Below are 27,226 nucleotides of genomic sequence, written 5' to 3'. Positions count from 1 at the left end.
TTGAAATTTAAAAAATAGCAGATTCCCCACCTTTCCAAACCTGTGAGATGCAGAAAAATAAAAATTAAAAGATAGAATTACCATAATTTACTCATTTGCCAAAATATCTTCTTCATCATGGTTTCCAGACTCTTTTTCTTTGCCAATACTTGTTTCTTCATCATCCTTGTACATCGCAATCCCTGAATTAAACACAAGTGGATAAAACTTCATAATACTTATAATAAAAAAATAGTTTGTCACTACTATGTAGGAAAAAGAATATATATATAATCTCTTATCAAAGTTTCATGTCATTCCATATTTTACCCTACCTTTCTTGAGCACGCTGCTGCACATAATTGTTAAGGTCACGATCTTGTAATATTATCACCGGTGTGCTTATCTGTCCAGATGTGAATGTCTGCATTTTGTCACATTCGTTCACCCAAACATACAGTAGGGATGGCAATTTAAAAGCATTATTTGCCCAACAAAAACTTGTGAGGTTTGGTAGATGGTCAAGGTTCATAAACTGTAACTTGGGAAACACAATTTCATCCATGCCACCATCCTCTTCACCTTGATCTTCATTTTTAATTATTTCTTCAATCGCATTACAGCTACGAACACTCAGTTGTTCAATATTTGTGAGATTTCTTGCGATTGAGAGTGAGAATAAATATTTCAGGCTGTTGCAAGATGCAACTGTTAAAAATGTTAGGTTGTGGTAGGGGTCCAACTTTGTTATTTGAGGGGCTCCTCTTTTGATGTCTTCAAGTCCTTCAAGGTTGAAGACAACTTGTAATGAATCACAATCTCTCACAGTGAGTTTTTCAACAACTTCAAACCTCTGTAGCAGCAGGGTAGGAATGTTCACTAGCACGCGGAAGTCAATCAGACTCAGCCTTCTTACTTTGCTAAATGAGGCTGCTGGGACACGGCCATGCAAAATATCTTCAAAGATGATGTTTCCATCCGAGAGCTCCAAATGCTCCAAGACAGGAAAAGCAACCTACACAGATTATATAGTAGTGTTTGAAGCAGGTAAAATTTGATGAAAAAAAAGCAACGTACAGACAAATCAATTAAAGAAAACTTATTTTGTTATTAAATTTTCAGTTAAAAGGAGTTTCAAGTGTGATGGATGGGTTGCTGGACATGCATCCCACATGAAGCTGCTATTTGAGACAATAATGGCAAGGTAAGGTAATTTTGGATCAAAAGTTTAATACCATTGGATATATCGCAGATCACTATAATTCTTCTTAAACTATAATATTAGAAATGGTCAAATTTCAAAAGTAGTAGTATGTTAGGGGTGCATAAAATTTAATTTATTCTTAACCTTTTCGAATATAAATCATATAATATCATATTTTAAAATCATATAATATCATAATATATATTACTTAACAATTTTTTTTTTTCTTCTCAATATTGGACTTTCTTATTAAAATAAAATTCAGGTGAATTTAACAAAAAAACATTCAATAATATTCAAAGGATAAATATTGTCACACCTGCACTTAACATTCTCCTTTTAAAAATGTTCCTTTAATTTTTTAAAACGTGGGTTCATTCATAATTTTTTTAAATCGTGGGTTCATTCAAAAACTATGCGTCAATGCAGATATGCAATGACTTCTTTCTAATACGTAAGGCCTATATATATATATATAATACTAGTAATGGTCAAATTTCAAAAGTAGTATGTTAGGGGTGCATAAAATTTAATTTATTCTTTACCTTTTCGAATATGAATCATATCATATCATAATATATAGTAATATCATAATATTATATATATATATATATATATATATATATAATTCTTTTTTCTTTATGGAAAGATTTAACCAAAAAAAAAGTGATTTGCTTTGCCAACTTCTGAAGCTAGGAATAACAAACTAACGTTGCATTGTATTCTTCATTCAACTTAACTTTTTTAACTATAAAAAAAAGTTTATTTATTTATTTTTTTTTTTTTTTTTTTGTCAATTTATAAATTTTAACTATTAAATAATAGGCATTTCTAAAACAAAACATGTTCAATTTAGGATATGGCATACCTTTTCCAATGATTGTAAGGGGGCACGGCAAGGAAACATTTCCAATTTGGGACAACAACCTATTGCCATATGTTTTAAGGATGGCAATTCATAAATGCGACTCCTCCGGGATAAAATCCTCAGCTGTGGCAAAAACTTGAAGGTTATAGATTTCAATTGAGAGAACACAAGATTGTCCTCCAAGTCTTTTTCTATATCTGTATCTATTGCAACCATTCCTTCCTCGGCATTTGACCCTTCTTCAACCTTAAATACCTCCTCCAAGGAGTCACAACTTAATATGCTAAGTTCTTCTATGTTGTGGAAACTTCCAAGCAATTTTGATGGAGCAACACTTAACAGTTCAACACAATAAGACACTTTCAACACCCTTAGTTTACAAACAGCATCTGTTGGAACCGTGTCGTCCCATATCTCCTTCACATTGTTTTCACGTCCTTCATACTCGAAGCTCTCCAAACAAGGGAACTTGACCTGCAAAACATCAATCTTCTAACCTTATTAATAAAAGAATAAAGAAAAAAGGGAAAGCAAGAGAAAACTCTCTATTAACATTCAAATTTTCATTTCTCTATGACCACTTCATCTATACGAATATAGTATTACCATTTCATGCAAATACAAGCATGTTTGTATTTAAATGGGTCTCACATACCACATGCCAATATTTAATTAGTTGGTAAACAGTTTATTCAATTTTGTAGATTACTTAATGTTGTCTCCATATATAAAATTGTTTGAATCTCTCCAGGAAAAAAATAATAAATAAATAAAATAAAATAAAATAACAAAGAATCAAATTTACCATTATGAAGTCATTCATTAATCAAAATAATTATTGTTTAACAAATAATCTTTAATTAGAATCTCACTTGTGAATCTGTGATGTATCCTATCAAGAATAAACAAATCCAATGGAAAGATTTGTACCTCCAAAAAACGCATCAAATAGTCAACTTGGGCCGGAGGAGAGATCCAACGAGACCGGAAGAATGGATTTGGGACTGTGTTTTTGGAAAAGTCAAGAAGTTGATGTGTTGTGCAATTTGGTCTCTTTGGGGTTGCGGTTGAAATGTAAAGCGCACTTTTATCAATAGCAGCTACTTTTCATAATTAAATTAGTTTTAATTTATTTTGTAACAATTGTTTTTTTAAATATTTTTATTGCTAATTTTACAATAATAATCTTTAATAATAGAATATTACCATACTTGATAATAGTAACTTAATTAAAGAATGAGTGTAATTATTTTAATAAAAAATAAAAAAAAAGGACATAATTGACTTAGTTTGGTATCATTAAAAATGTTCTTAATGGTTTCCAAACACAACTAAACGCAGTTTTTTATAATAAAAGCGCGCTTCTAAAGGACTAAACGAGCTTGGAATTAAAAGTGCGTTTTTAAAGGGTGAGCTAAATGGGCTCGAAATTTAACCGCACCAATCTATATATATATATACATATGAAAATTATGTCGAACTTGACTTAATCACATGGTCTTCTTCCTTCAAAATGGAGCAACTGAAATTTCATACTCTTATCGTAGTGTATGTGCGCTCATTTGAAGGAATCCTAGTAATAACCAAAAGCAAGAAAACAAAATATACACCATGAATCTAGCAAAATGAACAGAAAGATGTAAATGCAAAGACAAGAAGTGCCATGGGCTTCGTTATTGGGCTTCTGTTACTAAGAAGACCTTTAAATTCTTTAATTCAACAATTAATTAATGTGTTTAATTTTTCATTCAAGTTTCCAATTCTAAGTTGAATTTGTATGCAACAAAAATCAATATTAAATGATTTAATTCAAAATAGTCCTGCAAGTAACTAAGTAAGTGAAAATAATAGACACCAAGAAAATTTAATTCACATTGCCACTTTTGTCACGTGCTCTTTTTTTACTAATAAGCAACTAATTATTTTTCAAAATAGTAACTAAAATTTAATTCTTTAAATTAATCAAACTGATATATTTATTAATAATCAATGAATATAGTAGAAACTAGAATATTTAGCAATATAGAGGGGCCCATTTAATTTTTTGAATAATATTATTCTCTTTTTATTTTTAAGGAAAAAAATCATATAACCACCTCCCTCTATTATCATTTTTGTCTAAAAAAAACTCCCACTAAAATTAAACACCTCGCTCAACTAAAAAAAAAATGCTATCAAATTCTTACATACCCGGCCCAACCTTATGATTTAATATTAAATTAAAACTTATATTTATTATTATGAAATTACAAAAATACCTCCACCCACCTCGCATCTTGTTCTATCAGCTATATATATATATATATATATAAATTGTCAAATTAGAGATTATCCGGCGACTTGGCTCGGCGTCGTCCCAACTTCGCCTTGGAAACCATGATTCGATTAATGTTCTTCTTCTCCGGCGACATCTCCGGCCAAATTCCGGCTGCCGCAGAAGGGGTCGGTTTTGAAGCAATTGACGGGCAGGAGGGTGGGGGCGCCACCATCACCACCGCCGCAGCCGCCAACTCAGAGCACATTGCAGTATCGCAAATTGCATCACAACAACAATTGAAACCCAAATTGCAGACATCATCACTTTTTATTCTTCTTTTGTTCGAAGTGAATCGCAATAGCAGGAATTCCGTCCCAACAACAACATCGTCAATCTTGCTTCTCTTCTCATTGCATCAACGAAGCAGGCAGTTCCTTTTTTTTTACTCACAAATCGCCACTATCATCACTCACTGATGATAGCATCGACTTCACCAAAATTCACATCGCAACTTCAATTTCACAATCATATCCTCGTCTCTTCCTCGCATTGCATCGACTCTTCTCAGTACCCATTTGATTTGGCAATTTCTTCTACACTCTTCTTCTTCCAAAGTGACTAGCACAAATAATTTGGACTTTTTTTTTTTTTTTGGCTCCGAAAATCCCAGATTCATACTAGGGCTAAACACAAAACCCAAAATTGATTCCCCAATCAACTACCTCCATCTCCGTCACCGACTACGTCGCCATGGACAACGACCTCCACTAGGACAGGACGCCGTGGGTCTGCGATGTTGGATTTTGGGTTTGTTCTGCCATGGCCAGAACCTACGGTAAAGGCGGGTGGACGTTGACGGTAATGATACCCAACAAGAAGAGAAAACGTCACTGAATATTTTGTCACCGACTACGATAATGTTAATTACCGCCTGCATATTTTGTCAAATTCTCTTCGTTACCGATGGACAACTAAGCCTATCTTGAAGCACTGTAACACCAACACTAGGTGACTAGCATGGACGAATAAAACTGATCGTCTTCTTTTTAATTTTTGTTTTGTTCCACCATAATTGTGTGGTTGAATTTTTCCTAAACAAGTTGAATGCTTCATTAACCTAAGTGAATGGGTTTGATTCTAATTGTATGGTTGAATTTTCCGACCACGCCATCGCGGTTCTGTTATTGGGCTTCTGTTACAGAAGACTAAGAAGCCCTTTGAAATCTTTAATTTAATAATGGCTTGAATTTCCCCATTTTTTCCTTTCTTTTCTTTAGAATTAAAGCTTTACGGTCTGAATGGCTTGAATTCCTTGTTTCTAGCATGAATTCTTAATATTAAGAAATGAAGTTATGCATACTGCATATTTGCTAATTTGGAGTTAATATATATATATATATATATATATATATATAGATCACTATATAAAAAGTGCGTACCGTGTAATTGAAGAGTGCTTGGGGAATAATGTCATTATCGGCTGTTGCTTTTTTAGACTCATAGAAACTTTTGAGTTTTGACAACCCTCCAAGTTGCATAATCTTTAAGTGAGGGAACACAATAATCTCATCACTTGTTATCTCTCCTCCTCCTCCTCCTTTTTGACCTGCAATTATTGCTGTAATGTTTTCCAATCCTCTTACCTCTAGTACTTCCAAAGCAGGGAATGAAACCTGCAAAATTCGTTATTTCAAAACATTATTACTAAATTTTGCAAACAAGCTTCTTTAATTCCCCTTCACTATTTTTGACTACAATCACTTGGTGAGCATCAAACAACTCTAATTTATCTTATTCTTCCATCATATGTGAGTTTTAATACTATCATTATTGTACTTGATACGGATTAAGTTTAGGTTAAGTTTAGAGAAAATTTGGACTCGTCAATTTATAAACCACAAAAGGCTCGCTTATACTTGCTCTATTTTGGAAGCTTTTCTATGTACTCTTGATGGACCAACACCTAACACACAGTCTGCTCTTGATTTAAAGGTTAAAAACCAAAATCTTTGGAGCCATATAAAAAATTATATATGTAGGAGTAATATTTGCCAAAATGATAATATTGGTCCTTCTTATTAAAAAAGTTGCACATATAATAATAATAATAATAATAATAATAATAATAATAATGGAACATGTTGAATTATCCATTCATTTAAAATTAGCATATAATTAAATAGTTAAAAAATTACAAAAAAAATAAATTAAGATTTCCTCAAAGCTAAATATAATGGGTAAAACAAATTGAGAAAATATTACCATCTAAAAGGAGCCGCATGCAAAAATAGCTAATTTTACTGAGTGGACATAAGCCTGATAATAGTGTGCTTCATGATCTAAGAGGAGCTTCATGCAAATAGTTAATATTATCAGCCTTAAGACCAAGTACTTGGGATCAAATTTTATTTATTTATTTATTTATTACTCCATATTTCATTTAGCATTAATTGCAAAACAGTTCTTGACGAATTTATATACGCGTATGTATATTCTTCTACAATATAAAAGTGTGGTCTACATTTTTATAAGTTATTGAGACAATGTCTCTTGAACCAATTATAATTGTTGCTCTAGGAGGACTTATTAATCCAATGCTTCCTAACTATCAAAATATATATATATATAGATGAAAATTATGTCTATAACTTGACTTAATCACATGGTTTTCTTCCTTCAAAATGGAGCAACTAAAATTTCATAAACTCTTTACGTAGTGTATGTGCGCATATTTGAAGGAATCCTGGTGATATCCAAAAGCAAGAAAACAAAATATAAAGAGCTATATTTAAACACAGTGAATCTAGCAAAATGAACAACCTGGGCATGAAGGCAGCAAATCAAAACGAACAAAAAAAACCAAAGCCCAAGAGGCAAAATGAAATCCTGCAGAAAGATGTAAATGCAAAGGCAAGAAGTGCGGGCTGAACAATTAAGAATGAGAGGTTGTAGCAAGAATCTGAGAGTTCCCAGATTTTGGTTGTGGACCCAGCTGTTGGAAAATGGGTCTATGCGGAAGCTTTTAAAAATCGTTTATGGTCCTATATTCGGCTATTAAAAATTTTATTCATTTCTATAAATGGTTTAGGGTTATGGGCTTTCTTGGGCTTCTGTTACTAAGAAGACCTTTAAATTCTTTAATTTAACAATTAATTAATACGTTTAATTTTTCATTCAAGTTTTCAATTCCAAGTTGAATTTGTATGCAATAAAGATTAATATTAAATGATTTAATTCAAAATAGTCCTGTAAGTAAGTGAAAAGAATAGACACAGAGAAAATCTAATTCACATTGCCACTTTTGTCATTTGTCTACTAGTAAAACGATACATGCTTTTAGGTGAGTAAAATTTAATTTAAAAATTAATATTCAACGAAGTAAGAAAATAATTATTTTGTGAAATAGTAATTAAAATTTAATTCTTTAAATTAATCACACTGATATATTTATTAATAATCAATGAATATAAATTGTCACAATATATTTTCAAACTCCTAAAATAATATCAAAATCAAGGCTATTTTTTATTTCAATTCACTAATTTTTATTTTTGTAATGAATAATATTCAACAAATAAATGAAACTGTTTTTAAAAAATAAAATAATAAAGAGGTTATTTGAGTTTCATAGAAACTCTTCTAAGAAAATATAAAACTCATAATAAACAGGTAATTTGAGTCTTTTGTTTAAGATTTATTGAAAAATTTATTTTGTGATTGACCAACTTATATATTTGTCATATATATGTGTATATGTATATCTACCATAAATGTGGCCTAAATTTTTATAAATACTTCTTCTCCTTTTTTCTTAGATTAAAAAAAAAAAAAAAAAAGTACTCACAAAGAAATCTGTTTTGATGGTTTTAGTTCATTAAAAGAATTCTCCAAGTAACATAACTTCACTAAACACAAAACCCAAAATTGATTCCCCAATCAACTACCTCCATCTCCGTCACCGACTACGGCGCCATGGACAACGACCTCCACTACGACAGGACGCCGTGGGTCTGCGATCTTGGATTTTGGGTTTGTTCAGCCATGGCCAGAACCACATTTGTAATAGTGATGATGTGTCTTCACCAATTGAGAAAATATTATCATATAAGAGGAGCTTCACAAAAATAGCTAATATTATCAGCCTTAAAGCCCATGTACTTGGGGTCAAATTTTATTCTAAGAATGTGGATTTCTATAAATTGTTTAGGGCTATGGGTTTTGTTATTGGGCTTCTGTTACACAAGACTTAGAAGCCCTTTAAATTCTCTAGTTTAATAATTGCTTGAGTTTCCCCAAATTTTTCCTTTCTTTTCTTTAGAATTAAAGCTTTATGGGCTGAACAGCTTGAATTCCAAGTTCCTAGCATGAATTCTAAATATTAAGAATTGAAGTTATGTATACTGCATATTTGTTAATTTGGAGTTAATATATGTGTGTGTATATATATAGTGCGTACCATGTAATTGAAAAAAACATATATATTTATATATATAGTGTGTACCATGTAATTGAAAAAAAATATATATATTTATAGTGCGGACCATGTAATTGAAAATATATATATATATATAGTGCGTACCGTGTAATTGAAGAGTGCTTCGGAAATATTGTCATTCTCGACTGCTGTCTTTTTGGACCCATAGAAACTTTTGAGTTTTGACAACCATTCAAGTTCCATATTCTTTAAATGAGGGAACACAATAATTTCATCACTTGTTATCTCTTCTTCTCCTTCTCTTGTTTGACATGCAATTATCACATTTACCAGTTGCTCACATTTAAGTATCTTTATGTTCCTTAGCTGGTGAAAGGATGATTCTTCTGCTGCTTCCGAACCTAGGAATAATTGGTTGTTCCATATTGCTGTAATGTTTTTCAATCCTCCTACCTCCAGTGCCTCCAAAGCAGGGAATGAAACCTGCAAAATTCGTTATTTCAAAACTTTATTACTAAATTTTGCAAACAAACTTCTTTAATTCCCCTTCACTATTTTTGACTGCAATCACTTCAAAATGCAAGGGATATATTTTCTGGGTTGGTGAGCATCAAACAACTCTTATTTATTTTATTCTTCCATCATAGGTGTGTTTTAATAATATCATTGTGGTACTTGATACAGGTTAAGTTTATGTTAAAGAGGGAGAAAATATGGACTCATCAATTTATAAACCACAAAAGGCTCGCTTACACTTACTCTATTTTGGAAGCTTTTCTATGTACTCTTGATGGACCAACACTTAACACACAGTCTGCTCTTTTTTTAAAGGCTAAAAACCTAAATCTTTGGAGCCATATAAAAAATTATATACGTAGGAATAATATTTGCCAAAATGATAATATTGGTCCTAAAACAATATCAAAATCAAGACTATTTTTTATTACAATTCACTAATATTTATTTTTGCAATGAATAATATTCAACAAATAAATGAAACTCTTTTTAAAAAATAAAATAATAAATAGGTTATTTGAGTTTTATAGAAACTCTTATAAGAAAATATAAAACTCATAATAAACAGGTAATTTGAGTTTTATAAAAACTGTTCTAAACAACTTATAATATAAGTTGTATAGAAATTTGTGTTAGATTTCTATAGAAATTCTTTAAAAATCTTTTTTATATTAATTAATAAATTTTTTTTATGTTAATTAATAAATATTTTTTATATAAATAAATAAATACTGAAATAGTGAAACTGTACTTTTAATATTAGTATGATAATTTGTGTTAGAGTTTTATATAAACTCTTTTATATTAATTAATAAATATGTAATTTGAGTTTTTTATTTTATATTTTATATTAATTAAAAATAAAAATAAAAACTCATAATATATAGAGAATTTATGTTAGAGTTCTATAGAAATTCTTTTAAAACTTTTTTTATATTAATTAATTAATTAATAATTTTTATATTAATAAATGAAATTCTAAAATACTAAAACTCTTTTTACTTCGAATAATAAAATAGTATAGATATAGATATAGATACAAATATAAATATAGATATTGATATTGATATTGACATTGATATAGATATATATATAGATAGATTGTTTAGACATTCACATGGTATTGTATTATATAAGCAATGATAGTGATTCCAAACACACCAATGGTGCCCCAAGGCCCAAACTTTTGATGCTGGAGGGTGAAAAATTCAGAGAATGAGAAGTGAGACTCCAAAGGCATATACCAGTTTTTGAAATAGGCTAATTAATTATGTACAACAAGTATACTTCCAACTGGTATATGAATAAAATATGTTTTGAGCAACAGAGCATACCTTTTCATTAAAGAAAGCTTGTGCAAGGTCGGAAGTATTGCAATCCGTGCTTGACGTTTTCTTCCTATTGGTGCAGCATATGCTTATGAGGTTTGGTAGTTCGTGCAACTCCATTTTCTTTAATTGACGAAAAGTAACTTTATTCATTACTTCCTCATCATCATCTAGAATTATTTCTTCCATGATTTCGCATTCCCGTATTTGTAATTCTTGGAGTTGTAGAAGAGCTCTTGCCGTGGATACGTGGAAGAGAAATTTCATTTTACAACGTCTAATATCTAACACACTTAATCTGTTGAAAGCACCGTGACTTTGAAAATTCCATTTTGGACTGCCAAGTAGATGTTCCATGTCACTAGAGTCCTCGATTCTAAGATATTTCAAATCCAGAAACCCTTTTCCATCTCCACATTGAAGCACATTCTTTAAACCTTCCACATTATGTAAAATAAGTGCTTCCGCATTCTCAATCAAAATATTGAACTCCTTCCTCATACTAATATCATCAAGTTTCAACATCCGTGCTCCTAAGTCTTCTTCATCATACCCAAAACCCTTAGTCCTCCCAACTGATATTTTGAATCTGTTCAAGGACTTAAAGCAGAGCTCATTGGGCAGTAGCATGCCATCTCCTATGTGAATTTGTAAAGTGGTTAAGCCTGTCAATGAATTAAGTTCATCAAGCCTTGCATTCCCTTCAACCCCCCATTCCTCAAAATCATGTGGAATGTACAGTTCCTCAATTTTGGATAGACTTTCTATGACACTTGATGGAATTATCTTAAGCTCTCTACAACAGCTCAAATCTAACCACCGCAAGTTAGTCAACTGTCTTACTTCCACAGCCACCTCTTCCAGATCATAATCAACAATGCTTAGTATCAAAAGATTTCTTAGTTCCTTGAGAAAAGCTAGGTTCTGCAGTTCACAGTTATGGAGTCGCAACATCCGAAGGCTGATCAGATTTAAAGGTGATGATGACAGCCGCACGGAACACAAATCTAAAACTTCTAACTTTTTCATCCCTTTAAAAAAATTATCTGGAACTTGAGGTTTACCATAGGTGTTGCATTCCAATACCAAGGTGCGTAATTCTGCACATTGTAATTCACAGTGAAGCTCACAAATTTGTTTGGACCTCAATGAAATTACCCTGCAGGATTCATATTCATTTTTCTCTGGCCACTCTCGGACATCTGTTTTTGCCAGAAATCCTTTTTCTTTTAATGCAATTGAGATGGCAACATCTCGAATGATGTCGTGCATTTTAACAAAGTCGTTGCTTTTACCTTCTAATAGCAAATGAGATTTCTTCAGGTTATCAACCAACACACTTGTTCTATCTCTTGCTGTTTTCATTGGATGTGAGCTGTCCATAAGAAACCTCGTTCCCACTCCATATATCACCAAGTCATCAATTGGAATCTCAGCATCCTCTGGAAACAAAGAACAGTGCAGAAAGCATGACCTAGCATCTGTGTGCTCTAGAAACTCGTAGCTCCACTTTATGCGTGAATACAACTCCTTGGTCACTCCCTTGATGTTTTCTCCCCTGCAATTTCTCAATTGTACACGTGCATCATTCCATGTATGCTTTTGTTTCTGTTCCCTTAGTGCTGCTCCAACTACAAGTATTGCCAATGGTAAACAACCACATTCTCTACACACTTCTTCCGCAACAGAATAAACTTCATGAGAAGGTTCAATAAAATCTCCAACTGTTTTCCTAAACAGGTACCATGCTTCACGTTCCTGTAGAAGCCCAATTGGGATGTTTTCTTGAACCCCCATCCGACTGAACACATCTTCTTCCCTAGAGGTTAGCAAAACTTTGATATGATTATCGCTAGATGGGATTCCTATTTCCTCCAGGTTAATTTTGTCATTCCAAATGTCATCAATAATTACAAGAATTTTTTTCCCATTTTTCAGTCTGTTGCACAGCTCCCCCTTTCTCCCAACTTCAGTATTTTTTTTGAATGAAAGTTCTAAACACTCTGCAAGCTCCTCTTGAATTCTTTTCAAATCTGGATTTTGGGAGAAGACTGCCTTGGCGACCTCATCAAAAAGCTTCTCTGTTTTAGCATGTTTGGCAATTTCTTCTGCCATTCTCGTCTTCCCACTACCTCCCATGCCATGTATTCCTATTTTGTAAATCATATCATTTTTCAACGCCTGCATGATCTGTTTACGAACGGATTCTCTGGATTCAAACTGCTCAAATTTTGTGGTACCACCTGTGTACCAAATATCACCCAAAGGAGCAGGGCGTCCAACAGTATCAAACTTGCTGGCTTGCTCTATTAGCCCCAAAACATCAGACAACAACTTTTTACCTTCCTTACCAAGCCGATACCTTGAACCAACATCAAAACATGACTTGATATTTTCATTGTTTGCCAATAATCTGTTCAGATCTTCCTCCTTTTTATTTACCTCCGAAAGCCAATTCAAAACATCTTTCTCAATGACTTCTCCATTCTTCTTGGCTGTTTCAACTTTTCCTTCAATCCTCTCCTTCACACCTCCAAGATTCTGGACTTGAGCATGGAGATCCTCGATATTTTTCTTGTAGTGAACCACATAACCAATTCGGCGGCACATGGATGCCAAAAAGCGCTCTGTAAGTACCTCTACCATCTTTCCCACCACAGTATTAATGACTTCCATTTTCAACTTTTTTTTTCCCTAAATATAAAGCAAATGACAGAAAATTAAATACTTACAGAGATCAACAAGTGTTAATATTGAAGAAAAACTAAAACATATATATAGTTGGGGACGCAGCTCTAACAAGATTAATGATTTTTTTTTTTTTTTTTTTTGAAGACATTAATTTTTTTATGCCTCCAACTCTAATTTTATTTTTTTAATGCAACCAAAATAAAACGTATCTTATTTTGTTTTAGGTATAAAAATAAAAATAAAAAAAAATTTTCTTTTTATTTGATTTAAATAAACTTTAATTTTAAAATTTTCCCAAAAAAAATCATAAAACAAACTTATACATATATACAAGTAGCCTAAGATCAAACTAAAAGATTTTGAACAAAAGGTAAGAGAGAGAAAAGCCCTATAACGTTGGAATCAAAAGTCTTCTTTCTTGGAACATGAAACAGAAATTATTTAGGATGCAATCAATCATGTATTTATAGACATACATGATTTAGGATTGTAATCAATCATGTATATATAGGAAACATGGAGACATATATATATATATATATAAACAAATCTGTTTATTTAGGATTGCAATCAATCATGTACTTATAATTTTATAATAATAACAACCATAACCATGGAGCTTAGGGTTTTCAGAAAACGATACATGCTATCAACCGTTTGATAAGATCATTTAACGGTTAAGATTTGGAAGGTGCCAAAAAAAAAAAAAAAAAAAAAAAAAAACAGAAGAAGAAGAAGAAGTTAAAAATATATATATATAGGGTTGGGTTAGGGTTGAACCCGAACCCAACCCAAACTCTGTTGGGTTTTGAGAAAACCCAACTCAAATTGGGCCCAATTTGTGAATCTAAAATCTAAGCCCCAAAAGTTTTGGGCTGGGTTCGGGTTGGGCCCAGTTGGCCCGCCCAAGTTGCATCCAAAAATTATATAAATCTAATAAAATAATAGGTTATAATAAAGTTACCCAATGGCTTTAACTCTCTTAGTAAAACACCAAAATAAAAGACGTGGTAAATTAAAAATTTTACAGGAAATAAAATAACTTTTTTTATTATAAATAATTAATTACTAATTTGTTTTGAGCAATTAAAATTTTAAATATTTATAGAAGTCAATTGTATTATCCTTTTACACGAGTATTTAGAATCCAGTTAGAAAGAATAATAAAAATTTACTCTTTTTATCCTGTTTTTTTTTTAAAAAAATAATAATAATAACTCCAAATTATATAATGCGACTCTTTTAAAAAAATAATAAAACTCTCTATAATAATAATAATAATAATAATAATAATAATAATAAAACTCCAAATTACATAAGGCAACTATTTTAAAAATATAATTAAAACTATTTTGTAATATATAAATATATAACTAAAAACTTTTATTTTTTAATAATAACAACACTAACTCCAAATTACATTAGGCAACTCTTTTATAAAAAATAATAAAAACTCTTTATAGAAACAAATAATAAATAAAAAAATTCTTACAAAATAAATAAATATAGCATAAAACTCAAAATTGGTTAAAAATTCAAAATTGGATACAAATTTTTGTATTTTTAATAATAATATAGATATAGATAATATTATATATCTTCTAATCACAAAACAAATGTAATATAATAATATTATAAGGTAGACAATATTCGAACTCTACTTTTCTCCAATTACACTACATTTACTTTTTCTTTTAAAGAAAATGAGAAGGAGATCCTTGAATTCATTAATGGATTATCCCTTAATTGATAATCTTATAATTACCCTTTATACAACTTTAACATTTTTTAACCTTCTTTACTATTTTTTTTTTCATTTTATTTATTTTTTCTAGAGGTCTTCTCAAAGAAAATAATATATTTCATACTAATAATTTAATTTTTTACTGTCAAAAGAAATAATTTATTTCATAATGACCTTTTTGTTTTTGTTTTTGTTTTTTTTTTTTTTTATTGGTACAATTGAAAGCCATATTATTCAACAAAGTTAACTATTTTTTCAGTCAAAAGAAGTAAAAAAAAATTTTTTTTTTTTTTTTTTTTTGGGTCTTATCAAAAGAGAGAATTTATTAAATTTATATATATATATATATATATATATATATATATATAATCCTTTTCTTTTCATACATTTTTTTCTTTTCTTTTGGGGATGTTGACAAAAAATATAATTTCTTAAAAAAAAAAAAATTTCCGGTTTTTTTTTTTTTTTTTTTTTTTTCATATCAAAAGAGATAAATTTTTAATGGTTACTTTTTATTTTTTTTGTCCAGTCAAAGAGTCAATTTATTGAACATAAATTTTTTTTTCTTGATCCTGTAAAAAAAATATACATATTAAATTTATTTTTTGTCTTGTCAAAAGAAACCTAAAATAATAAAGATTAGGGATAGAAGAGAAGAAATCTAAAATGACAAGTTTGTCATTTAAAAAGTAATAATTATTTATTTGTAAAGTTATAAAGTTAGGGTTAGAATTACTATTTCATTTAAGATTGTAGTGCAAATGTTGAAAAGTCAAGTAAAAAAGGTAATATAATAATGATACAACTTTGTCCAACACTAAAAAAAAAAAAAAAAAGATAAAATAATAATATTATAACTCTTTTAAATATTAAAATACATTATAAATCCCTTTTCAAATATTGTGCTAACCAACGAAGTAACGGTGTTGATAAAATTTCAATTATTTTCTTCAATTTTTTGTTATCATTTATGTTTCATAAATCTAAAAAAAATAGTAAAGGTGGTTTTTAAAAATCATATGCTTATAAAGCCAACATTTGAATTTAATCTGTAAGTTAACAAATGTTCATAAAACACCATAGTATAAATTACTACATTCAATGCCTAACCAATAATATAAATAAAAATAATTTTTATATTAATTAAAAATAAATTTTGAAATCAATATTTCTCTTAAAAATTTTCAATCCTAATCGTATGCTTCTACAAAAACAAAATAGACAATTAGTAAATTTTTCCAAATTAAAAGACATTATAGATCCTTACCCAAATTTCCTAAAAAATGAAATATTTGTATAACAATATTAATGAAGCAATGTTTTTGATCAGTCCAATTAATAAAATTTTGATTATTTTTTCAATTTTACTTCATGATACTATACTACATATTACTATACTCAACGAATGTATAATAACCTAAATAAAAATGATTTGTTATTATTATTAATTGAAAGTAAACTTTGAAATCATAAAAGAAAATTATTATTAATTTTTTCAGTTAGTAAATTTTTCTAAATTAAAAGAAATTATAAATCCTTACAAAAAAATTCTAAAAAGAATTAAATAATGGGGATGACGATAAGATAATATACTGCTAATGAATGAAGTAATGGATTCAATTAATAAAATTTTGATTATTTATTTCAATTTTACATCATTATTTATGTTTCATAAATCTAATAAAAAATATTAAAGGTCGTTTTGAAAAATCATATCCCTTATAAACTGAACATTGAATTTCATCCCCGAGTTACTTTTTATGTTCATAAAATACCGTAGTATAAATTAGTACACGCAATACATATGTAATAACATAAATAAAAACGAGTGACTTATTTTTTATTATTAATTTAAAGTGAAACTTTGAGATCATTATTTTTCTTTATAATTTTCAATCCTAATAGTATCTTTGCACCAAAAAAACAAAGTAAATTTTTCTCAATCCTAACTCAAATTTTTTGAAAAATGAAATACTGGGAATGAAAGACAATATTGTGCTAATCTGTTAAATTTTTTTTAAAAAAATTTACATCATCATTTAAAATTTTGCATCTAAGAATACAATATATATAATTACCTTATGCATATAAAGTTACAATTACCTTATACATATAAAATTACTTGTTCATCACACAAAACTCCATTTATATAAATTTCTCTTATATATACAGAGTCTCACACATCAATACAGTATAGTGTGTGTGTGTGTCTCTCTCTCTCTCATTTCTTACACTCTCTCTAAAACAAAGCTAAAGACTTTTCTTGCTTGCTTGGCCCCACCAAAAAAAATATATTTAAAAAAAAGGGTAAATGCAATATTGGGTTAGAATGAACATTGAAAGTAACGGCGGTACTGTTCATTATGCACGTCTTGAAATTTACTTCATGAATTGTATAGCTGCTCTATACATATACATATATATATATATCTATATATATTTATTGTATGTGCAAATAAAATTTGATAAGAACTCTACAAGAATTCGAAATGTGGAGATCGAGATTAATGGAAGAAATGGACTTGGAGCTAAGAGAAGGAACGGGATATCTTTGGTTTGCAATTAATATTCAAATGCTAGTTTTTGGGAAGGTACCTGTGAGATTGGAGTGAGTGATGGCCATTGTTTTGAGCTTCTTCAAGTTTCCAAGAATTATTGATGGACCTCCAGATCGACCCATGGTTTAAATTTTTTGACGGTAGAAAAATACATTCTTTTTCATGTAATAGAGTGATAAAAAATTAATAAATTAATTCAATAAAAAATACCTTCTCAGTATTGATTAAATTATTTTAAAATTTTTTACCTAAGATTTTTATTTAAATAATTAATTTCAAAAGTTAAAAATAAATTTATGCAAATTTAATGAGAAATACGTCATCAACTTAGATTGCCCACCAATCTTATTCCAAATTCACTGGTTGGATAAACTTTAGAATTCAAATGTAATTTAATTACAATTAAAATTTTATTGTTTGAATAACAACATTGATTTGGAATAGATATTTATATAGACAGATATATGATGTATAAGTAATTATATGAACACATATACAATATATTTGACAAATTTGAATCAAGATTGAATTAGTAAATATTAATGTATCAATAATACTTTGAGGAGGTAACTTAATATGCAGTCTAATATGAATTTTATTTTTTAAATATGTAATTCCACTATGTAGCACCCATAGCCTTTATCTCAAATATTATTTTTTGATATTTTTTATATTTTGTATGATATCTCTAGCCAAAAGGAAACTGCATGGAATTTTTTTAATATATTTATCAATGAAATAAAATCAAATAAATAAATAGCCAAAACTATTTAAGACACTCATATTTTTAATAATCAGTCACTTTTTGTCTTTCTAGTTGACGTCTTTTCAAAAATATTATTTTCTTTGTTTGACTAAATAATTAAAATTAAATTTTGATGATTAGATTTTTCCAATTCTATTGGCCATATAATATAAATTTCAATCATAAGACAAGTTTTATTTCACAAAATATCATTTGGAATTATCATCACCTCATGTCGCTATGATTATTATTATTATTATTATTATTTGTATATTGGCTCCCAAATTTTAAATAACTTTTTCTCTTTCTTGTAGAAATTAATTAATCAAGTAACTTAATTGGTGTATGGATGATTGGAGCTTTTTTCTTTTTCTTTTTTTTTCTTTTTTCTTTTTCTATTATTTATTTATTATAGAGGGGCACAAGATATATATGTGACCCACAGTGACACGATATATTATATAAATGTAAATTTAATTATATTGGGTAATAGGCGGCTGGCCACAGCCACATCTATTACAGTTTTTTTTTTTTTTTTTGGCAACATATTTAATGCTTCAGGTTTTTTTTTTTTTTTTTTTTTTTTTAACAAATTAAATGCCTTAGTTGAATAATTGAATTACCATTCTTTATGCATTTACTCTTCTTTATCTCGTTTCTTATCATTTTTAAATATCAAATAATCCTATATATATATATATATATATATAGAAATATTGAATTTTTATTTGATATTGCATGAGTGTTGGGGGTAGAGTGAGCATGGGAGAGAGAAGGGTGGTATGTTTGGTTTGTTTTGGTATTCGAAATCTTTTGTTGAATTATGGGATTCAAATCGTTGATTTGGGATGTTTAGAATTACAATGCAATTCCAATTCATGTTTTGAATGCGATAACTCGAATTTTTTTTAGATTTAAATTTACAATTTTATTTTATTATAATTACTAATATTATTTTAGTTTTTTAATAGTTGTGTGTGTGTAATCTGATGGGTTGTTTTTGGTTTTTGATGCATTATATATATTTTATATATATAATATACATGGCATCAGTTGGAGATTGAAGGGAGCAGTGAAATGGGAATTCAAATGATGAATTTTTTTGGGCCCACATGCAAGTTATTTACAGAGAATGGAATTTGGTTTTTTGTTTACATATTTTATAGATATATATATGTGTGTGTGTGGTCAGATCGAAGTGACCGAATTGAGTTTTGTCTCATGTTTATATATTATTTTATATATATATATATATATATATATATATATATAATGCATCACGGTGAAGGAAAGGAGCAGGTTGGTGATGAGATGATAATAAAGAAAATAAAAGAAGGCAGCGAAATGATGAAGGAAAGAGAGAAAGGTGATTGTGATGTGTAAGCGGGACCCACTTGGTGTCTTGTGGTGTAGCCTTAAATTGGTGCACGTGGGATATTTAGCTAGAGAGAGAGATGGTATGGTTTGTGAGTATCTGGAGATAAAGAAGATAAGAAATGAGAAGTATGAGGAAAGAAAGCATAGGTGGCGAGCCCACTGAAGATTTGTTTAGGCCAAATTTTCTTCTTTTCTGAATTTCCTTCACGTGGGATTCTGATGGAGTGAAGAATGTGTATTGGAAAGTAATGATGAGATTTTGGCATACCACTTTTTGACTGGGCTTGATTTCTGCACGTGGGCTTGGTGAGCTGAAAGTGGGATTGGGTCAGTGGAGTGGCCTATTTATTGAGTATGTTGTGTGCATTGCTAAGTAAGAAAGATAGAGGAAGGAAGTAACAGAATTTAGAGTGAGCAAAGAGAGAAACAAAGAGTGAGTTTTGAGGGACAGAGAAGAGGCCGAAAGTTGCAGACGAGGCCGGAGCTTGAGGCTTTTGACGATCCAGTGAGGGAATTAATCTTTTTCATTGTAGGGTTTTCTATATCTTGAATGGCATGGGGAGGTTTTGCTTCAATAGTTTTTATTAAATGCATATTTTGTTTGTATATATTCATTGGTGTATGTATATTTTGTGAAGCTGTTTTATTAAACCTCCATGAAACTCTTGTTATGATTTTTCCTACTAGGACTTTTGTCTCACCACCCTTTAGTTTCAGGTACCGAAGATGGACGGCGATCGCTAGATTTGGGCTTAGGCTGAAGAGTTGGCGTAGCGAGTTTTATTTTTATTATTTGGAGAAATTTTTTGTATATTTGAGGAAATTGTCTTTGTATAAAAGAGGTCATTTTTTTTTTTATAATCCTGGGTGTATTTTGATATATTTGAATTGAATAAATAGAGGATTTTATTAGAAAATTCGGGGCCGTGACATTGAATTACAATGCATTTCCAATCCAATCCGAAATTAGTTTGTACTATGCAAACAATAGATTTGGAATTGGAACTTTCAATTCCAATTTCAAAGCTCCAATATAGTGTTGCCATTAATAGTGGCAAATTATGATACGATCCGTCAGTACGACTCAAACTCGATACGAGATATATGGGTTTGAATTAACCTTAAACGGGTTTGGGTCATAAACGGATTGACACGATTAACCCGTTTATTTAACCGTGTCGGGTTAGGGTTGAGGGGTTCAACTCGTGTAACCTGTTTATGACTCGTTTAACTCAACATATTATAACCATAAATATGACTTATGTAATATGTTAGTACATGTTTAAACCCAATTACCATGGATAGTTAAGTCATTTTAACATAAACCTTGTCTACGCCTTATGAATTTTTTTCTTATTGTGAATATTTAGGTTAATTGTGACAATTTTTTTATTATTTGATTAAATATTAAATGTCTCGTTTTTGATAAACAGGTTATTAAATGTGTTAACACGATTACTCGTTTAGTAAACAGATCTGGTTAGTGTTGAGGATCTTTGACACGAGTATTAAAAGAGTCAGGTTTGAACTTACCTGTTTAGTATAATACCCTTACATCGACATGACACGATTATGACCCACAATACTCACGAACGAATTGCCACCCCTAGTTGCCATACTTACCTTGAATTTTTTTTCATAATTTACTTTAATAAGAAAAATAGATTAAGTATAATTAACAAAAAAAAAAATGCAACTTGTATCATACTATATCCTATATATAGGGACGGACCCAGCATGGGATTAGTGGGCCACCACTGGATTTTTAATATTTTCATTTTATACCATAATTTTTTTTAAATTTATGAAAATGCCCCACTAAAATTACAATTCGCTCCACTAGATTCTTTTTTTTAGCATTTTATACTTCAAATTTTTGATAATTTATGAAGATGCCCCCACTAGAATTATAATTTGTCCCACTGATTTTTTTTTTTTTTTTTCCTTTAAATTTTTTAAAATTTATTAAAAAACTCTATTAAAATTGCAAAAATAGCCCCATTATATAATTTTGTACTCACAAATTAAAAAGCCGCCCCCCTCACAAAATTTCCTAAGTCTGTCACTATCTGTATAGCCTAACATTAAACAAAATATTGTTTAATCCTAGTGGGTGACAACAGTTACCATATGTCTTTCAACATCGTTGAGTCAGTTCACAACCAAACCAACCACCCATTCTCTCCCCAACCCCACAAGAAAATTATGAGTTTTACGAAACCCGAAAACTTTGAGAAATTAAGATTGTACCCCACTAAAAAGAAAAGTTTTTATTTGACAGAAAATATTTTAGAGGTTGCCCCAAAAACTCTAAAGTTGTTATGAGATCGAGAGCTTGAGGATCCAATATTTAAATAAAATTTGATTAAAAAAATTATATGAATAATAAATTATTGGGCAAAACAAATTATGTGAATTTGAAGAACTATGTTATAAAATAGGAATATTAAAATTCTTAAATAGATTTTAAAAAATGTTCCTTATCGAGTGCACGAAGTAGAATATGAAAAATGAAATCGATGTTCTAGCTAAATGAAATCACAAATTTAACTCTAGGTGGTCATGAATTTAAAGTGTTCACATCCACATTTGTTCTCTCATTCTAATGTGCAAGTTTGCAAAATTGAACACATTAGTCTTATATTCCTTTTCCACATGTAAGACGGGTTCATATTTATGGGATGATGTTAGAAACTGACAAACATTATCAAATATATTTCGTAATAGTTTATTATAAATCTAAACAATCCCTAAAACTTAAAATAATTAAAATGTTTGCGATGGGCTGTTGGCGGCCTAATTCACTTAGACCAGGATTGATATTGACCCATCAATATTTGACCCAACGCCCATTTGCCAACCCTACCTCTAATAAAATCAGGGTATTTTTAAGCTAAATTTACCTTTTTACGCCCAAATATTTCAGAATAAAAATATCAAAATGTCTTATAATGAAAAGACTAAATTATTGAATACTTCAGGATTTTTGTTCACAACCTTACCCGCTGTCACCAAGGGCGGAGGGAGGGGTGGGCGAAGGTGGGCTTCAGCCCACCCTAAAATTTTTTTTTTTTTTTTTTACTACATTACTTTCAGCCTAGCCCAAAAAAAAAAAAAAATTTAGCCCACCCAAAATTAGCCCAATCCTAAATTAGCCCACCCCAATCAACAATCCTGGATCCGCCCTTGGCTGTCACCGCCCCAACCAAATTAACCACCTCCCTCCGACGGACCGACCACTGTTGCCAGTCACTTGCCGCCACCACCACCATCCCTCTCCTCTCTCTTTCCGTTCTCTCTCCTCTGTACCTCATATTTTCTCCACCCACCGTTCCAAGATTCATAAAAATCATAAAACAAATTTTACACTCCACCATGTTCAAAACTCATTTTCAAAACAAAGCTCTATCAAGGCAGCATATGATATACACAGAGCTACACATCCGTGTATGCCTAGGGAATATTTGTTTGGAGAAACTAAAAGAGATTTATAGTTGAAGATTTGTTTGGAGAAACTAAAAAGGATGTTACCTCTAACAAGCTTGAAGATTTGTTTGGACAGAGAGCTAGGATGCTGTCTCAATTCATCCACCAACACACCAAGTCTGATTCCAAAACAAGAGAGGGATCAGAAAGACAAAGAAGACTTAAAGCAGCAGATAGATGCTTACTATATGTGGTACTTATAAAATAAACACACACATACAAATCTCATGTGAGTGGAGAAAGATTAATTTAGAGATGATAGATAATAAGTAAAGAATCATGGTAAAAAAAATATAAAAAAAAAAAGAAAAAAAGGGTAAATTCATTCTCTAATGAATATTAGTCAATAGGACCATTTTTAACTCACCAGCTACCTTTTTTTCAAAGATTTTTCCCTTCTTTTTAATTAATTAATTATTTTTATTTATTTATTTATTTTTTCCAAAGGAAAGCATCAATTGAAGTACAGAGATACTCAGGTACTTACCTCTAGCAAGCTTAAGGTTTGTTTGTACAGAGCTAGTAATGTATCTCAATTCCACCAGCAAACCAAGACTGAGATGGATGAGAAAGAGAGAGAATTGAACGCAGCAGATGAAATCATACTCATATTGCATCTATATATTATTCTCCACCTCTCCCTTATGTCCTTCAACTTTTTCTCACACTATCACCTCCCTAACTCTAGACTCTAGTGGATGCCACCACCAAAGACTCATCATTCAATAATATGGGTCATAGCTTCATCATTCAATAGAATAAGAAAGTTATCCGAGAGTTGAAGTGGCAATGTTACAACGATCAGTAGCTCTGCAGCGAAGATCAAATTGAAGTTTGATGAAGTTATGAGCATGAATCTGATTGAAGAAATCAGAAGGCAAATAGCAGGGGTTTCCACCAGTGGTTCGACATTGTGTTGGAAGTTAATTCAAATTTAACTTCGTTGATATCGTCAATGTTATCTTGACAATTAGAGTTTTGAAATTAAATTAAAATGATTGATAGGTTTAGGTTGTTAGAGTTTGAGTGATGGTGACTATATATCATTCAGATGATTACGTTCTTTGCATATTTAAAGGATGTGATTGTAATCATATATGTATCCCAAAATTAATATAATTTACGTGATTGTTTCCTTTCACGTATATTTTTCGTCCTGTTGTTACGTGTTGGTTCATTAATAGCCAAAAAGGCTAACAGTGGTATCAGAGCAATCGACGATCTGCCGTGATTACACACAAAAGCATGAAAAAGGTTGAGGTAAAAAAAAAAAAAAAAAAAAAACGATGGCCGCAACAGATAATAACAACTCTCATCCATTTGTTCCTACTTTCAAAGGTGAAAATTACTAGTTTTGGAATATTAAAATGAAAACAATTTTTATTTCTCTTGATTTGTGAGAACTGGTTAAGAGTGGTTATGTAGAAAATGATACTCACGAAGAGAAAGTTACTGCTGCACAAAAAACAACATTGAAAGAAAACAAGAAGAAAGATGCCAAGGCCTTGTCCTATATCCAACAAGGGTTAGACGACACTATTTTTCCAAGAATGATGGGAGCCAAAACATCCAAGGAAGCATGGAAGTTGCTTCAGAATGAGTACGAATGATCGAGTCAGGTAATTACTTTAAGGTTTCAAACTCTCCGTCGTGAGTTTGAAACATTGATGACGAAAAGTTCTGAGTCAATTCATGTTTACCAAATTAGAGTTACTTCTATTGTTAATCAAGTAAAATATCTTGGTGAAAATTTGAATAATAAAAAAATCATTGAAAAAGTTTTGAGAAGTCTAACTCCTAAATTCAATAGTGTCATAGCTGTAATTGAGGATTCAAAAGTTTTATCTAAGTTGTCTTTTACTTAATTGATGGGAAATGCATGAAAAAAGATTAAACAGGTCTACAGAAAGTCAAGTGGAGCAAGCTTTACAAACAAAATTGGATTATGATGGTGGGTTTGAAGGAAAAGGATAACATTAGTTATGAGGTAAAGGGAAGGGAAGGGAAGGGAAGGGAAGGGAAGGGAAGGGAAGGATAATTTTAACCTCCTATCACTTTTGGTTGATTAATGAAGGAAAATAAAGGGAAGGATAATAATCATGTTTAGGAAAAGAAAGAAAATAGAATTATTTTAATAAAATTACTATTCTTTAATACTTTAAAAGATAAATTTATATATATATAAATATATATTGTCTCTTGTTAAGGCCCAAGGCTGATGGGCCACCAGAAAAGAAAGAAAATATTTTTAGGGCAAATCATTTCAGCCTCACCAATCGCCTCCATCTCTATTCTCGTTGTCGACTCTGAACTTGCCCTCTCTCACTCTCTCTGCAACTGCAAACTACAAGAATCAGAAGTTTACAACCCATATATTTCAGTTTATATATTTGTCTGCACAAATCAAAAGTTCAAAACCCATATCGGCATATCATTTTAGATTGTTCAAAAAATCAAAACCGATATCTTTTAGTTTCCATCGCTCGCTGTTCGTCACTGTTTGCAAGCTTCAGCTGTTGGCCTTCTATCTGTCAACTCTCAAGCTTGCCCCCCTCCCTCTCTCTGCAACTGCTAACGTATGGGTTTTGTTTTATTTTATTTTATTCTAAATCAACTAATCAAGGTCTGTAATTCTTGTTTTGCAAACTAAATTCACTATAATCAAGGGCAGATTTGGCATCAGAAATCACACACCAAGCCTCTCCTTCCCTTTCCTCCCATTTCCTCCCATTTTTGGGAGGATTATAAAACTTACTGTTAAGCCTATTTCTATCCCTCCAAAACCCTCCATTCCCTTTCCTTTCCTTCCAACTTTCAGCCACAAACATGTTTTTTTATCACCCTCCATAACCTTTCTTTTCTTTTCCTCCCATTTCCACTCTACCAAACTGAGCCTAAAAGAGGCTCAAATAGAAAAGGGAAAAACTATAGAGTTCAAGGCAAAATAGGGAATCAATTCAATGGAAAAGGGAGACAATTCAATAAAGGTAATGGTGAAATTTTTATATGTTTTCATTGTAGGAAGAAGGGTTATATTGAAAAGGATTGTTGGTACAAAAATGAGAATTCTAATATCCCTCAGTGTTCCTTTTGTGAAAATTATTGACATAATGAAAAAAACTGTTGGTATAATCCTAAAAATCAAGCTAACTTTCATGAGGAAAGAGTTGATGAAGGAAAAGTTGAAGATGAAAATGTTAATGATGAACATCTATTCATATCTTGCCTCAATGCCACAGGAAAAAAATATATGGTATCTTGACTGTGGTTGTAGTAACCATATGACCGGAGATGAATCTATTTTTGTTAAACTTGATGAATTTGTAAAGTCTAAGGTGCGTATGGGGAACGACAAAAGGGTGCAAGTTCAAGGCAAATGAACCGTTGCAGTGAATACAAATTTTGGTAAAAAATTGATTGATGAGGTTTTGTATGTTCCAGGTTTGGCTCAAAATTTGATCAGTTTGGGACAACTACTCAAGAAAGGTTGTTCAGTTATGTTTGAAGATGACAGATGTATGTTGTACAACAAAGGAGATAAAAAATTAATATTGTTTTTAAAAATGTATGATAACAATATTTATCCTCTTGATTTTTCTAAGCTCAAGGATGATGATAAGAAGAAAGAAGTGGTTACATGCACTGTAAAAACAACTTCAGAAAAAGCATTGAGAATTCAAAAGACAAAGAAGAAACCAATGGAAGATAAGCCTGAAAAGACTGAAATTTCAAACAAAACAAAGCGTGGAAGAAGCAACAATACTGGCAGAAGATTCAAAAGAAACAGTAGCAGTCATCGTGGTAGAAATTTGAAGACTTACCCTAAAATTTGTTAAAGTTGTTTAAAATTTTGAATTAAGGGGGAGTGTTGGAAGTTAATTCAAATTTAACTTCATTGATATCATCAATATTCTCTTGACAGTTAGAGTTTTGAAATTAAAATAAAATAATTGATAGGTTGAGGTTGTTAGAGTTTGAATGATGGTGATTATATATCATTCAGATGATTACATTTTCTGCCTATTTAAAGGATGTGAT

At 30.5% G+C, this 27,226-nt stretch overlaps 1 protein-coding gene across 11 annotated transcripts in view; it reads right to left on the bottom strand.

Moving 5' to 3' along the window:
• LOC132303271 (probable disease resistance protein At4g27220) overlaps positions 1-27,226 on the bottom strand; it is a 40,093-nt gene that overhangs the window by 1,119 nt on the left and 11,748 nt on the right. For 3 of the 11 annotated variants that reach the window (XM_059800474.1, XM_059800478.1, XM_059800479.1), the window contains 6 exons: positions 10,594-23,307; positions 8,888-9,226; positions 5,748-5,981; positions 2,052-2,525; positions 315-994; positions 82-182 (listed from right to left, as the gene is read on the bottom strand). In XM_059800474.1, coding sequence (XP_059656457.1) covers positions 161-182; positions 315-994; positions 2,052-2,525; positions 5,748-5,981; positions 8,888-9,226; positions 10,594-13,263 — 4,419 coding nt within the window. In that variant the 5' untranslated portion in view covers positions 13,264-23,307 and the 3' untranslated portion in view covers positions 82-160. Of the gene's footprint in view, positions 1-81; positions 183-309; positions 995-2,051; positions 2,526-5,747; positions 5,982-8,887; positions 9,227-10,593; positions 23,308-25,461; positions 25,533-27,226 lie in introns of all 11 variants that reach the window. The other 8 variants (XM_059800476.1, XM_059800482.1, XM_059800481.1 and 5 more) reach the window with 6 other exon arrangements.

The sequence above is a fragment of the Cornus florida genome, unplaced genomic scaffold (genome assembly GCF_030987335.1).
Source record: "Cornus florida cultivar Cherokee Brave unplaced genomic scaffold, ASM3098733v1 CherokeeBrave_3.0.0_Hap2_Chr04, whole genome shotgun sequence".
NCBI lineage: Eukaryota > Viridiplantae > Streptophyta > Magnoliopsida > Cornales > Cornaceae > Cornus > Cornus florida.
This window is presented reverse-complemented; position numbering and strand designations above follow the sequence as displayed.